General features: G+C 41.0%; 2 protein-coding genes across 3 annotated transcripts; one reads left to right on the top strand and one right to left on the bottom strand.

The window, feature by feature from the left end:
• Nucleotides 1-83: 83 nt before the first annotated feature.
• Nucleotides 84-12,759, top strand: rpn2 (ribophorin II). 2 transcript variants are annotated; one of them, XM_080846322.1, is made up of 18 exons: nt 84-97; nt 687-874; nt 1,033-1,128; nt 1,299-1,474; nt 1,878-1,953; nt 4,691-4,825; nt 5,234-5,410; nt 5,704-5,819; nt 6,189-6,294; nt 7,452-7,543; nt 7,995-8,109; nt 8,449-8,643; nt 8,915-9,001; nt 9,203-9,298; nt 9,710-9,785; nt 10,027-10,156; nt 10,949-11,043; nt 12,058-12,759. In XM_080846322.1, exons 1-17 carry the CDS (start codon nt 85-87, stop codon nt 10,998-11,000), a joined length of 1,926 nt encoding a protein of 641 aa, XP_080702448.1. In that variant the 5' UTR covers nt 84; the 3' UTR covers nt 11,001-11,043; nt 12,058-12,759. The 2 variants fall into 2 exon arrangements, with proteins under 2 accessions (XP_080702448.1, XP_080702449.1); XM_080846323.1 differs by lacking the exon at nt 10,949-11,043.
• Nucleotides 12,760-13,034: 275 nt separating this feature from the next.
• ghrh (growth hormone releasing hormone) lies at nt 13,035-15,364 on the bottom strand (the record flags this gene model as incomplete). Its single annotated transcript, XM_080845636.1, has 5 exons — nt 13,035-13,119; nt 13,256-13,384; nt 13,479-13,583; nt 13,728-13,835; nt 15,285-15,364. 5 exons carry the CDS (start codon nt 15,362-15,364, stop codon nt 13,035-13,037), a joined length of 507 nt encoding a protein of 168 aa, XP_080701762.1.
• Between the last annotated feature and the right edge of the window lie 949 nt (nt 15,365-16,313).

Here is a 16,313-nt window from a genome sequence, read left to right on the forward strand (position 1 = left end):
TCTTACCCATGAACACAACATGGTATATCCCGATAAGTTCCCGGAACTATTCGCCGGGCTTTTGGTGACGCTGCAATCGGCGACATGGCGCAACCTAGTAAGTAACATTTCTTGGGTTGTCAATGAATCTTTTGCAAGTAGTCTACCTTACAATCAAGGATTTGCAGAACAGCATTTTTGACATTAGGTTGTATTAATAGAATACTAGTTGTATCGAAAATGTACTGCAGTTCATTCAATTTAATTTCTGCAAGTCGGCCGATGGCTCGTGCAGGTACCCATCCATAATGAATGCCTGGAGAGACCTAGCTAGCTTGGCTAACTAGCTATGTGCTCTGTCAATTGAGATGTGCAGGCAAATCTAAGCAGCCAGCTTGTTACTTGGCCAGGTTATCATAATAGGCTGAATTAAAATTTCTTGGAATACCCTAAAGATCTTTAGCTAGTTAAGAGGCTGTTCACCAGAGATGGCCAGCTAGACATGTACATGTCAGCTATAGCTAAGTTGCTAGCTGTCTGTGTTGTCTGGACTTCCGTACGCTATAACTTTTCTGGACGTCGTTTAATTGTTCCAATTTTAAAGGATCAGGGCACATGATATCTGAATATGAATGTTTCCCTGCCTTAAATTGTTATACACTATGAGAAAATTGCTATGACTTGACTACTTCCTTGTGTGAATTCAGGGTTACTTTGTTTGTTGGTCCTTCTACTGGCCGTCGGGGCTCAATCCCTGACCCCAACTCATCACTTAACAGCGTCAGATGTGGCAAGACTGGAAGCCCGGTTGGCCCAGCCCTTCACAGACCTGCAGTCTGCATACTTCTCCATTGTCGGCCGGAGCAAGTTGGGAGTGACTGTGGCAGATTCAGATGTAAGCATTTATCCAAATGTGAAGTCTGTATATGGTCTATTATATGTTCGAGCAATGGGTGTGCCTAACCCTCACATAAGATTAAGTGCATTTAAACGAAAAGAAGACTGAAAAGAGATGAATTTACATCACTGTATGTGTATTATCTATATTTACAGGTGGCATGCCAATTCCTGAAGTCAAATCTGGATCCAACAAATATCGAGTCTTTATTTTATGCTGCTGATGCCAGCCAAGCACTTACAGGATGTGAGGTAAGGTGTTATGTGAGGTATTTAATTTTGCAGAACTTTTTATTTTATTTAAAATCCTCCACTTAATTGCGGTATGTGTGTTAACTCAATTTTTTTCTTTTCTTTTGGTCTGTCATTACAAACCTGCATCCCAACTGTGATCTTATCACACCTATGTCATCTTTGCACAGATCCCAGTCTCGAATGAGACTCGAGACCTCCTGATGGCTGCGGTTAGTGAGGACTCCACTGTGTCTCAGATTTATCAGTCTGTGAGTGCCCTCAGCTCTCTGGGACTCCCTCTAGCCTCACAGGAAGTGGTTGGTGCCCTCTCTGCTCGCATCACCAAGGAGGACAATGTCGTTGGGTGAGTGTTTAGTGTTTATTTTTATCAAGCAGTTAAGTAATTTGGCCAATTTTGTTAGCTGCAGCAACTTGAGAGAAAGCCTCCAGTTGTACTGTTTGTGTTTACTGGAAAGTTACAATGGAATTTATTTTATTTTTAAAGTTTAGTTAAATCTCAGTATCTCAGAACAAGTAGGGCTATAGGAACAATATTTTCCGTTATGTGCGAGATCATTTTGTGGGTAGGAGTCACTAAGTTGTAAGTGCTTGATAAACGCCTAAAGAATTACTACCAGCCTGTAGGGGGGAAAACGTCTAAATAGCCTGATAGGGTTGCAAGGATTGATGTGATCAAGACATCATGCTTTCTGTTTCGATTGATTGTTTGTTTCAGTTGAGTAATTTTACCTCCCATGTGTGTGCAGCATCATCTATGCTCTCCATACTGCTGCTCGTCTCTCTCAGCAGGCCGAGCTAGGCGGGATCCTGGAGGAGATTGAGGTGAGTGAGTGTAGACTCCTGTAAGAGTGCGGTGAGACCTGTAGATGGGGCTAGTGAGCATCACGTGTGTCACAAACCTTTAGTTTGCAATTGGCTACTAAAAATGTAAATATTGATTTGTATGAAGTTACACCTCCCCAATCTTGTTTTTTTGGATGGTTTTAGAGCAGTCATATTAATGGGGTCAGCCACAGTATCACATGTATCTCATCCAAAACATTTGACATGTTTTTCAGATATGAATGTGGTCTGCAAATAAATAAGCAAACCAAAACTACTAAATCTGTGATGGTCAGAGTTTGCCTGTGTGGAGAGTAGTCCAAAGAGTTCTTAATTCAATCTGATTTGTTCAATCTTAATTGATTAAGGTTCCTTCCTGATAAACAGGGAGTTTTCCTTGCCCCTGTTGCCATTGTGCTTGCAGTAAGGGGGTCCAGGCTCTGGGCTCTTGAAGGGACCGGCATTTAAGATTTAGTTTAATAAGTATATGCCTTAGTCAATAATTCAATGTGTCTTATACCTAGTTACAATTGTTACTTTCATTTGGGACTTAAGTTAGAATGTAATAATTTAAGAGAAGAGTTATCCTGAGGGAGTGTTTTGGATGTGTCAGCAAATGGCTCAGAGACTTGTGTCTCCAAGACCTCATGAATACTGAGGGTGAGGCCCTTGGTTCTGAGAATGGAAAAATCAGATAAGCGTAGGTGAAGCGCTGTGATTGAGTGTGGAACTTCAAGTCTCTGTCTCAACAGTAGGCCCATATACATGTGTCACTAGGCCCATATACATGTGTCAATGTGATCCGGTCAATTTATCGAATCGTATTCGCGTGTAGGTGTGAACATTTTTCAGGGAATCGGCTATTGTAGTTACGTGTCTACATGTGCAAAATGTGATCCGGTTACCTTGCATCGGGCATGCGCAAAGACGACGGAGATGTGCTCCCACCTGGTTTGTTTACTAACAACATCAATGTGGATCCGCATTGTGCAAAGGCAGTGTAGTGGCTTAAAGTTCCCTTCTTTCTATCAGTAGGCTATATAGTTCTTATTATTGCCTTTGATTTACCACTCTCAGACGGAAAGAAAACGAGTCTACACGTGGATGTGTTTCAACAACGGTAGAAAACGGTTTGCTCCAACTTTAACTGAACTCATAATTGACAGTGGTATTAGTAGCCTACAGTTAAGACATGGGTACAGTTGATACACCCGCTGTAACAGTGTTAACCAGTATGTGAGTAACGTGGGTTTGATTAAAGCATAGCGTGTGTAATGTGTAGCTTTTTCATTCCGTTTGTTAACCTTTCCGGCTGTCTGTATTTACTAACCAGCAGCAGACGTAAAGGAAAGGGAATTAACCCCGAAGTTAAAAACATGTAATCTATTTTGGCAGCGGAGCATTTTACTCCCCATCTCTGCCATCTCGGAATGAAATAGCTACACAATACACACGCTATGCGTTAATAAAACTCACGTTTTATGAGACACCAACAGAGGCACAACAGACAAGTCTTACCATTGAAGATCTTTTTCCACGCTGACGTTCGTACTGAAACTACATCCAACCATCCAGGTTTATCCATGTTGTTGTGGAGAACGAGAGTTGCATCAATCATATTTCATTAAAACTTCACACTCCTTACATTGGACATATCCAACAGCCTAATTAGAATCTGCATTGTCTACTAAGCAGAAATATCTCCATACAGTAGATTGCCCTTCGTTTGGTATCATTTTGAACTCTCCAGACGACTGTATTGCCCCCGCTCGTCAAGTGAACATCCCCAGAAACAATGCTCCTTCTTGGGGATAGCAAGGGCTAGCAAGAGCTAGCATAACTGTCATTCACATCCAATGGTAATGCTACCTAGCTAGGTATGCTAACTGTCGGTATCCATCGTTAACTCGTTAATCGTTAATACTCATGTCACTGGCTTTAATTTGAGAATGGCATATTAGTAGTACATTTAATATCAGTACAGTTGATTCATTACTGCTGATGTGTTACTTGATTAGTACTATGTTACTAATATGTTACTTATTAGCAGCTAGCTACCTAGCCACTATGTGTTCCAATGTGTTTTCAGTTAGTGATAGCGTCAAGCTAGCTGTAATAGTTGAGTTGAGCTCCAGTTAAGACCTACACTATTCCGTTTGACCTCACGGCATTCGTGTAGCATATAAACAACAAACCGAGTCGATTAGAGGTATAAAAAGTCGTGTAGATAACCTTTATTCACATAAAATATGTTCTGCACATGAGACCATGACTCCCCTGAGATCCCTCGCTGTGAGTGAGCCCTGCCTTGGCACTCCCTATAAGAGGCTGGGGTCATCTCCACGCAGGCTGTCACCGCCGTCACATCGGCCTTATTTGACATGCCATTTTCTGGGCTGAACGATCGGCGTAGACCACCTCTCTCGAAAGGCTCAGACATCGTCGGAAATACGACCGGATCACATGTAGGCGTTTGCTACATGAGGCAATTGTAAGCGCATTACGAGTTTGTATCGGATCACACGCGATCTGATCGGATCACATTGACACATGTATATGGGGCTACTGTGTTGGCGCCATTGGCTAAGATTAAACCTGAATCATTGACTGACTAAAATCCAAGACTGGGTCTCAAATATGTGGTATAAAATTAAATACCATCACTCTGTAAAGCGCCTTGAGACAATTTTATTGTTATTGCGCTATATAAATTAAATTGAATTTAATTCTTCTGCAGGACCTGGCCGCCCGTCTGGATGACCTGGGGGGGCTTTTCCTGCAGTTTGAGGAAGGACTGGAGACCACGGCTCTTTTTGTCAGTGCAGCCTATTCTCTGTCTGACCATATGGATATGGAGCCCCCACTCAAAGAGGTACACTGTGCGCCTTGTACTGTGTTTGCTGGTTGACATGTTTAGGACACTTTGTATTTGTAAGTCTATAGTTTCTACACCTGTTATGTGTTCAGGGACCAAAGAAATTTGCACTGCAACCATATGTACATGATTAGACATTAGGACATGACATGATTAGAAAAAGGAAATTTTGATTCAGATTGCTTGGTGGTTCATGCTGTATTGTTACTTGATTAAACAGGATTTTGAGTTAAATTGAGGTATTACGTCCTAGTCATTCGTTGATGCATATGTCTCTGTGTTCTTTATGAAGACCTGCTGTTTTTGGGGAATTTACTTCACGTACATGTATTTGCTTCACGTGTTCGAATTGCTAAAACCGCATAGTAAATCACATTTTAAGACCTCCGTTTGTTCCTCTCACAGGACCAGGTTATCCAGCTGGTGAACTCTATCTTCAGTAAGAAGTCCTGGGAGACTCTGGCAGAGGCCTTCAGTGTGGCCTCTGCAGCTGCTGCCCTTTGCAACAACCGCTTCCACGTGCCTGTGATCGTCACAGCTCAGGGGCCTGCCACTGTGTCCCACAGCCATCCGGTTCTGCAGGTAAACACTGAAGTCAGCTCAGGAATGTATGGCAGAATGGCTACATTTTGGGATGGGTAAATTCTACCTGGAAAGGAGTTGGATCAAAAAATGTACCAAGATAGCTGAAATCTCAGACATATAAATTGTACTTGTAAAGAAAATATCAGTTTGTATGTCACTATGTCAATATGTATTGTATGTCACTATGTCAATATGACATTCATATTCATGAGAATTAACATTAAAACAAGGTGTGAAATAGTTTAAAATGAATTAAATGCCTAATTCGGGTCTATTGTCCTGTTCCTCAGCTCCAGGTGACCGATGTGCTCTGCCAGCCCCTGTCTGCTGATGTCGTGGTTGAGAGTGCAAGCTCAATAGCCTCCAAGAATGTAGTCCTGAGCAAGGCCCCCTTTGCTCTGGGAGAGTGAGTAGTTTAGATCCTTTACTTTGTGACAGGTGGTCAACAAGCAGTTTTTGTGGTCAAAATATGAGTGCTTTTTAGTCCAGTCATTCTGTAAGAATGATTTACTCATGAGAGCAGGATGATAAGCTTATGTTCCAACTCGGGAGGGGGGGGCACTATTAGCACTATTTACAAGAAAATCTAAATCAGACAGGACTAGGAGCTCTTAGACTAATGCCGTTTGCATTATGAAAAGGAAAACTGGTCCGAATGCATGTGTTTATGTGCTGCAGTATGTACTTAAGTTGTCATCAAAGGTTTTAGATTTTTGTGTTCCAAAGTAGTTTATGTATGACTTGGCTTTTAATTCTATACAATGCGGTTTGACAGTGGTGTCTATGAACTGAACTTCATGGAGAGCCGGCCGGCCAGCGGCTACTACCAGTTTGCTATTGCCGTCACTGGAGATAGCAGGCTCATCGCAAACCATGTGGAGGTTAGTGTGCCCTGATTTCACTGACTTTCTCGATTATTTTTATGTGACATTTGTCTTTTTAAATTTCTTCTTTAAGTAATAACATCTAGCAATAGTTTTGTTTGCAGCCATTATGCATGTCTTTAATTTGAGTCTAATTGAGTTAAATTGCTTTAAGCGGCCAACTGATGCGTCAGACTCTCATTCAGGCTGATTTAGTCCGTAGGCTGGTGATTTAACTTGTTGAATGGCTTGACAGGCCTTGTCAAAAGAGCGCTTAATCACACAATACATGTGCTTTTTCTGTTCCCCTGAGGTCAGCAGAGGTGATCAGATTAACAATGAAATATTAACATTAGTTAGAAGTCAAGGTCGAACCACTTAACCCAATTGTTTTTCTTTTTATTGCCGATTCATGGCTAACGTGGCGGAAGTTTTACCCTACCACCTTAGCGTTGGTGCAGTCCGACTCGAGTGCATGTGTCAGGAGTGTTCTTCGTTCACAGCATTGATGTGATTGATTCATTTGTCATAGGGGTGGAACAGTATGCTCCTTTGTAAGACTCTGACCTGTTGATAACTTGTGAACTGCAGCTTATACTTGTTCACACATGGCAGGCAAAACAGACTGACTAAATGTGAAGGCACATTATACTGGGGTTCAAGCACTTTGACCATATGCTTTAATTCTGTATTTGCTACGACGAAGTATGGTTGCATATCCACAGCGATAAATATTTCATAGCATTAGTTATTACTTTGGCACAGTCCAAAGTCCAAAGGATTGAGGGACTTGCCTTCCTTTATGTTTTTGTCTCGTTCCACTCAACACATTTGGGTTATGCTGTCATAAATTAAAGAGGACCATTGAGCTTGACTAACCAGGCAAAACCGACTAGCATGATACAACAACCGGTGCTCTGCCAAAACTTTCAGATGAAATGCACGCTCTAGAATATCTAGAATTTCATGCACGTTAGGAGTAACATTAGACATAAATACACTATTCTGGCAGTAGTTGTTTGTGTCACAGGGCGTACTGAACCAAAAGGGGCATACATACAGAACTGAATGTCCTGTACCAATACAACCTTAAATCAACATGCATGTCTCAAGTTCGTCTGTGTATCTCTAAATATTTGTATTAATTTTATTATTTTGCCTCATTGTCTTGTCAGCTCAAAGTTAAAGTGTCTACTGAGGTAGCCATCACCAACATGGACCTGTCTGTGGTGGACAAGGACCAGAGCATTGGGACCAAGACCACGAGGTGAGCAAGCACCTTCAGTCTAGTACAGGGGTGGGCAATTCATTTCCCCAAGGGGCCACATGAGATATTGGGACTGTTGTGGAGGGCTGGACCAATAGGCTGAACTCAATTCAGCATGAAAAATTAGCATGCTTTTGCAGTATAAAAGGTGTGCCCAGACGACCAATACACATGGCACACACACACACACACACACACACACACACACACACACACACACACACACACACGAGAGCAAGCTTGCAATGCAATAGTATAAGTATACAAATGAATAGTAATATTAATTTTTATCGTTAAACGTTTGATTCCTAAGTTACCATTGACCTCCGCGGGCCAGTCAGGGACAGCCAAGGGGCCGCACTTTGCCCAGGTCTGGTCTAGTAACTATAAGGCTGTTTTGGCATTAACTGCTTCTCTGAGTGCTGATGTGTGAGGCAATGTGTCTTCTCAGAGTGGACCACCCCAGCAAATCTAAGAGCTCCTTCATGGCCGACAGCCATCAGAACTTTGCCATGTCCTTCCAGCTGGTGGATGTCAACTCTGGGGTTGAACTCATCCCCCATCAGGTATGCATCATTCAATCGGTCACTCTACTGTAACCATAAGCATGGTGGAATATGGAACTTCTTGTATTTGACAATAATGGATTGATGGCACAATGAAGAACATAGGAATAATGCATGTTGGTTGTCTTGTAGCTTAATTGCCAAAGGACTGGCCTAAACTGGTAAAGGTTATTACCATACAATTACCATCCCTTCAATCCCTTTCTTGTACTGAACTGAATGTCACTTTCTTCTTTGAAGAGAAAACTAAATTCCCGTTTTAGCTTATTACATATATTCTTTTGAATCTAGAGTGTCTGGAAAGAGCTTAACTAAATCTCTCGCCCTCTCTGTTCTCAGGTCTTTGTGAGGCTGCACAACCAGAAGACTGGACAGGAGGTGGTGTTCGTGGCTGAGCCAGACAGCAAGAACGTCTACAAGTTTGAGCTGGACACGGCCGAAAGGAAGTCTGAGTTCGACTCCATGTCCGGTACCTATGCCCTCTACCTGATGGTGGGAGATGCCACCCTGCAGAACCCCATTCTCTGGAATTTGGTATGTGACCGTTATAGATGCCATACTGCCAGACAGTTTTAAAGTATGTTCTAGATATTTTTGAAGTATTTTCTAGATGTTTTGAAAAGATGTAAATTGTGTATGGTCTGTCTAGTTTGTTTGGCATGAGAACGAGTTTTTTGCTATCAAACAACATGTAACATGGAGTCACTTTAATCTCCATGTTGTATACATTTTAACATGGTTGTCACTCAAACCATTCCATACCTGTCATATTTATATAGACTCATTTTTTGTCCCCTTCTCACAGGCTGACGTTGTGCTGAGGTTCATGGATGAGGAGGCCCCTTCAGCTATCCAGTCCAAGACTCTCTATATCCCCAAGCCTGAGATCCAGGTACACAACCCTGTCATCCCACACCAGCACTCTGCACAACCAGTACATACACACACACACACAGTCACACATGCTTGGTTATGCTTGCAGTTCTCTAACTGTTGATTCTGTTGTCTCTCAATTCAGCTGTCTGAAGGGTCACCTTGCATCCTACTTAGTACAATTGAGTAGCCTTATCAACCCTTTGTTTCTGTTTCTCAGCACCTGTTCCGTGAGCCAGAGAAGAGACCTTCAACGGTGGTGTCCAACACCTTCACTGCTCTTGTCCTCTCGCCGTTGCTGTTACTGCTCATCCTGGTAAGCTCATTTTGTTTGCGCTCTTAGTTTTTAATATCCCTATGCGATGGACAAGTATAAAGTACCCTGAGGTGTATGCCTGTAATTCACACAAAACAAATAGTTGTTTGTATTCAGCTGTTAAATGTGAAACCTTTGGTCATTTATTTGGTGCCATACTCGCATGTAATTAAACTGCGCTGGATAAATAGAGCTTTGTGCTATGAGTGTTTTGGAGCTACTCATAGCCATGTTGAGAGAAGTTCTATTCCAGTGCGTCAGCTTTATTTTGTTATTTATTTTCTAGTCTTTTGTTATGCTGCTAGACAACATGAAATGGTCGGCCTATTCCTCCATCACTCTCTCACTCTTTGTAATGCAATCCTATCTTTCCTTTTTGTTTTTTCATCTCCTGCTCTGCCCGTCTCTCAGTGGTTTAAGCTGGGAGCCAACTTTGCAAACCTCAGTCTCTCTCCCAGCACGGTGCTCTTCCATATTGGCCATGCAGGTGAGCCCAAACTCCCACAATAACATGTGTGTTTCATCTGCTTTCCTTGCTTCAAGACAAGGAAGGACGTGTTTGAGAACACATATAAAGAGTTTTCTTTTTATTTGGAAATGTTGTTTCTATTGTGAATTGTTGTAATGAGGTGCGATCAATTTTATACACTAATTCAAATCCCTTTCAAAGGATAGAGAACCAAGATAGTGTTCTATTCACCTTTAAAATAATGTTCTTTGTTTTTCAGCTATGCTTGGTCTGATGTACGTTTACTGGACTTACCTCGACATGTTCCAGACCCTTAAATATCTGGCCATCATTGGCAGTCTCACATTCCTGGCCGGAAACCGCATGCTGGCCCAGAAAGCAGTAAAAAGGTACCCTTATCCACCACAATCTTGACATCTTAATAGTCAAAAACGTGCTGTTATTCGCATACTATTGGCTTATTTCCAGGACAGCATTAGTGCCATTAGCGAGAGGAAAGGCTCAATTCAAAGGGAAGTAAAAACTTTGGCGGAGTGAAAGCAGAGTTTCCAGTAGTTTTCTTTGAGTGAATCATTAGTTGGAATCGGCCTACCTCCATCTCATGTCCCATGTGAGATCCACTCGGCCCACTTCAGAGCATCTCATCGTGGGTCATCATGGCGCAAAGGTCCTTCACCCCGTCTCTAGGGATGTTTGGCAGGCCAGGGCTCACGGGTAAGTGTTTGCCCCATGAAACCTCTCTCTCCCCTGGGGCATGTGAAGGGAAGGAAGGTCCTTGTCTGTCAAGAACTCTGTGGGGGTGATGCCTCACCCCTATTAAGGTGTAATGGGCTCCCAGAATATACAGAAGTGGAGTGTATGTGAAGTTGGGTAGCTTAGTTACACCAGTACGATGGCCTTGCAAAGAGTTTTACCATGTCAACCACTTTGCCTGTTTCCTGCTCTCTTGATTATAGTCTAGCTCTGGGGTTATGTCAAACCTGTGCTCTCTGCAATCTATACATCCCACTTCCTTTCCAGTGTGCAGGGGGAACTAGTTTCACCCTTACTCCCCCTCTGTGCTGTAGCTCTCCTGTCGTGGTTGACTTCTTCAACCACCTATCTCCTCCTCTTTATATCTCTTTGTTTGTCTCTCTATTCCTCTATTTTTCTCTCTTTCTTCGTCTCTGCTCCTCTTTCAGGATTGCTGCTGAACAAAGTAGTAGGTTGGCAAAGTATAGGAGTCTGCGGTAAAAAGCCTCTGTGCTAGTATCAAAGCCAAGTCTTCTAGGCTAAAGTAAGGCTTTACTCTGACCGCCCCACCCACCCATGCACATCCCTGCATTCCCCTGACTCCGTGTCAAAGAGCATGGCATGGCTTGTTGTCATTGTTGCGTTCTGATTCAGTGGTGTGTTAATGTATGTCACGAGTTTCAACATGAATGAAATGTTACACCCCCCCCCCCCCCCCCCACCCAAGCTACAGAGTCCCCTGACCAGTGCGTCCCATCTTCATTATGTTGGTCTATGATCTGCGCTCTGTTTGCATTGCAACAGCAGGCAGCAATCGACACTGGGCCGGGTCTTGCCAGGTTCCGGCCCACATCAGCTGTGACCCTAAGAGTTTTTTATCATGTAATTTAATGGCAGCTTTGTCTGTGTCACACCATCATTCCTCATTGTACCCCCATATAGATGTGAAAAACATGCATGGGAAATTCATCAGACTGCTTTGGGAGAATAACACAGGCTATTGTGTTAGTGTGGGTTTCAAGTTCTGTTTGGTGGACCAGAGAATCTTTTGTTTTTAAATTGATTCATTCATTTTTATTCTGCTTTTTTTCTTAAAGCATGAGTACATGTTTGTCTATGAATCTAAATAGCCTCAGCATGGCTTCTTTAAAGTAACACAATGCAACAATTCGACACTTTTTGAGGTAAGGTTTAATATGCAACTAGTTTCGGTACCATCCTCAATTTAATTTTCGATAGCATATGGTCATGTGAAGGATAGATAAACACCTGTGTCCTTCCCACAAGCCATCCAGGATATGCACTATGTAGTTTAGTTTTTTCCTGGCTGGAACACCTTGCAAAAATGGAAGAAAAGCTTTCACAGCATGACCTTGCCAGCTATACTGCCAAAAGACACCAGTTAGTGTGTTGGCAAGCTTCTTTCAGTGTCCACTGGGCTATTGTTTTTTTTCCGTAAAGTTTTTGCATGCCTTTCAGGTAGTTAATGTGCTAATTTTGGAACGGAACGCTTTATTGCTGCTTTAACTGATGTGTCCTTTCTCTGCATCTGTTTTAGACTCGAGGGGAAATAATGAGAAGAAGTTTCTACAGAACACAAGAATCCTACAGTTTGTCAGTGGTTTTGTTTCATTTTGCAGTTAAATGGTGAAGCCCTCTGTCTTTGGTTGAGAGTAAACTATTCCAGCACATCATTTTCAATTTGGTCAAGTCATCAAGACAAATCCAGTCAATCATTTTCCCATTTTCTTAAATAACTGAATGCACTGTACAGTGAGAAATAGTTGCAGTTTCTTGACAAATGCTTGCGAATACAGATGTGGTTTGGCCATGATGTTCCCACTAAAGCCTGTAATATAATGTCAGTGTATGAATGCAATGTTGATTTTAGTTTTTTATTATTTGTCACATCAGGGATGGAAATATTGATCTTCACAACAAAAAAAATACTTTTGAATTGTTAAAAAGGTGTTTAACAATTGGTAAATATCTTTTTGAATGTTTTTGACAAGACATTGTCTGTAATGGATGTGGTGTTGTTACTTCTGAGCGTGTTCATGTGTCAATCTGCTGAATCAGTGGATTGGTGTCTTCTCCATTTTTAGGTTTAATTCTAAAATGAGACCCTTATGCTCAATGTATCCGTTACAAACAGATAGGAGTCAAAACATTCTCCATCAGAAGAGATCCATCTTGTCCACACACCACCTCATCACGTGCAACAGTCAAAATGGCAGACATTGTTTTGTAATTAAATAAAATAAAAGGTTGGGGTGGAACATTCTCGAACTCTTGTTTTGATTTTTGTCAAGTTTTATTTGCTGATAGAGAAATGGCTCTGAGTCTTTTCTAGAGTGGGCAGTGTTGGTAGTATAAAAACACTTGACAATAATGTAATATATTTATTCAGTGCAATTTTTCATACATTCAACACACATTTCTGAAGTGCATACAAAAGACTATACTGTTCAATCCAGAGTAGAGAGAGAGGGTCAGTTGATTTCCTGTGTTTAGAGCTGGGAAGGGAATATTTCCTTATGACCAGGCTCCTCTCGAGCTGCAGCAGCTGTCGTGCCAGTCTTTTCCAAAGACCCTCTGGAAAACTGGAAACTGAAAATGCCTGCAAGATGGAAAAGCCTTTGCTACTGATTGAGTCACTATGGAGTTGTATCCTTAAACTCAAGGAATATTTGGGGGTTGTAGTACCAATGTAGTGTTGGGCTTAAACACGTAGCACAGAGAGAAGAGTGAGGTACCTGAGCCTCTGAATATCCTGTTGCTGGCCCTGATAACGCTCCTCCTTCTGGATGGCTGTGAGGTCCTGTTTGAAGATGTCCTCATAAATGCCTGACTGGCGTTTCTTAAAGTGTTCAGGTTCCTCTCTGCTTAAAGGATTAAAAAAAAACAGAAATGGTGAAAATAATTGAATCGTCTTGGTGTCTTGTATAGACAAATTTAAAATGTAAAAAGGGAACCTACCCTAGTCTCTTTCCCATGACTGACTGGAGAAACTTTCTGGCCGATATCTGACCCAACACTTTCCGGTAGCTATTTGTGAAGATGGCATCTGCATGTCTTCCAGATCTTAAAAAAGGAAATATGTATTTATTTAGGTGATGTTGTAAAATACAAAATCATATAAGAGGAACCATTTTTGGACAATTAGTCCATGCTAAATGGCTTATTCTTATATACAATATATAAAGAAAATATTTGTTTTGCTCTCACCTAAACACAGCTTCCTGTGTCTGAGAGGAGCTATAATCGTTTTCTGGCAGCTGCAGAGGGTCATCCAATGTAGAGCTCATTAAAATGGATGTAGCTCTGTGTCCAAAACTGCAGGTCAAGGTACACACAAGAACAATAGTGAGGGGTCCTTTGACTTTATTATTTCAATGTTTTTTTGGTGTGTTTTTTTTCACAGGCACTTTCAGTCAGCCTGGTTTGTTTGAAAATGTTCTATAGATTTAAAGTGACGACTCCTTACTGGTGACAGCTTTTCAGCTTTTCTCTACAGATATAAATATGCTACTTATTTTCAACAGTTAAACTTGAATTCTTCCCTCAGGGGTGGCAGGTTTACACGCTGATTTGAGTGATAATCACATCTTTTATTAGACAGCCTAAACGTAGACTGTAGGCTGAGATTTTAGAAAATGCTCCAGAATGTATTTCTTAATTTTTATGCACACTTTTACCCTACTACACAATGACCTCGTTGACCCAGTGACCATGGACTGGAGGGATGTTTGAATATCATATTCATAGACATCTCTCGCTCCTTTCGAACCTCTCATTTGAGGTCAGGCTTTGTCCACAGTCAAACCTCGTCCTTGTGTCTGCATGCTGTGTCAAGCCACTGGGTCCTTCAGTTTGGGAGACTTTGTTATCACTCAACCTTGGCTTTTCAAAAAACGGAGCTATGCTTCTATTTTCTCTGGACAAGACAAGTTTGCAGTATTCACCAAGACAGCTTTGCCGTATTCAACAGCTAAATGAATAGGTTTGGGTCAAAGCAGCCACCACAGATGCCTCATACTTGAAACAGCATAAATAACTATAATAATCAGCTTTTTCATCTTCATTTAAAGACAGAGTTCACTCATTGCTATAAAGAGGCTATTTAGACTGTGTTTGCTTGGAATATGATTGCAAACTTATAATAAATAAGTATAATAAAAATAATAATGGCACTTCATTATGGAATAAAATGATATATATAGAAATATATTTATAAAGTTTAAACTTTTCCAGTATCATTTTTACATACAATAAATACATCCTCAATAAATCCTAAAAGGAAAGCCTCACACACAATATAGCATTACATACACATTACACGCCTTTTTTTTAAGAACACAAAAACACCAAAGTGTTTTTTTTTTTTCAAAACATATAAACATTTATGTAAAATGTACTATTTCTCTTATGATTACTCTGCCAATGACCTAGGAATGAACTCTCGGGTAAAAGCAAAACGACATCCACTGCAAAGGCACTTGAATGCATAATGTTGATGTGGCTACCAAATACCAATGGCAGCATTGAATGATTTTGCAGTATCCTGCTATTGTGACTGAAATTAGACATTTTATAATGAATTATGTTTAAAACTCGACAATCTATTGTCTTTCTCGTGTGATGAAATTAACTGGCAATTAAAGTGACCCACTTACAATTAGACAGTTATGAGTGTTACAATATAATTTTCTGTCAGTATTATCTTTTTGGGTGACAACATTACGCAATTCAGGTGTCAGAGTAAAACCTTTAATTATGACTTACTTCAGTGATGGATATAGAGGAGAACAAGATACAGGCATCAGCAGACAGCACAGAGCCAGTAGTGCAGTCCTCTCCATCATGTCTGGACAGTGCTTGGGGGAAAACTGGAAAGAAATGACAGGGTTAAAATTACATTACAAAAACTGCTGATCCTAGGTTTTCCACTTGCCTTCTTCTGATATTACTGCAGAGGTTCGTGAAATTGCTGTTATAACAACAGATGTAGCCATGAATAGTGTTCGGTAATAGAATTTTTAAATTGTTAATTTGTTTGAAGGCTATTAAATGGTCTCCACTCACATAGTGCAAATACCTCTAGCATGCCTATTATACACACCTATTGTTACACACAGAAGTGATTCAATATATTAATTTCTATGATGGTCTCAGAAGAAAAGGAGTTAGATTCCTGTCCAAATTGATTAAAAATCTTCTGGCAACACTCTCAGCTTCGATTTATCAAGTAAAAATAATGAATCATTTGGCTATGATTGCTACTCAAATAGAAAAGTATTATTTATAAATAATAATGGTAATATTAATAATAATACACTTTATTTGTATAGCACATTTCATACAAAACAATGCAGCTCAAAGTGCTTAAAGCATTAAAGCATGTTTTCTCATAATCTAAATTGTACGGACAATACCTGAGTATCACTGTGGTGTGTCTCCAGCACTCCTGAATGTGAAAATGGGTTGGGATGAGCAGTATCATTCGTGGTCAGTACTTTCGACACTGCTGGTCATCTTCAGACTCTCCCAGATGATAAGCACAGTTGTGGCCCCAGTGTCCATGAGTGGAGAAAAAAATAGTTTTGAGTGGATTCGACCACACCTACACTGACTCTTCTTATGAAACCTGCCTATGAGAAGACTTGTGACATCATGTATACAGTCTAAAATATAGAGTACATCCTATAACCAATCTGTTGGCGCTCAGTGAGTGATTGCAATCTCTCTCTCTGTCTCTCTCGCTCTCTCTCTCTTTCTCTCTCTCTCATGCGCACACAGCAGAATTGCAAAAAA

This window comes from Sprattus sprattus (assembly GCF_963457725.1).
Source record: "Sprattus sprattus genome assembly, chromosome: 10".
In the NCBI taxonomy this organism is placed as follows: domain Eukaryota; kingdom Metazoa; phylum Chordata; class Actinopteri; order Clupeiformes; family Clupeidae; genus Sprattus; species Sprattus sprattus.

Bases quoted from the DNA above. Each gene is read 5' to 3' on its own strand.
- rpn2 (XM_080846322.1), top strand. The intron at 9,002-9,202 runs GTACACAACCCT...TCTGTTTCTCAG, and splicing joins TCCCCAAGCCTGAGATCCAG to CACCTGTTCCGTGAGCCAGA. The intron at 9,786-10,026 runs GTGAGCCCAAAC...TTTGTTTTTCAG, and splicing joins CTTCCATATTGGCCATGCAG to CTATGCTTGGTCTGATGTAC.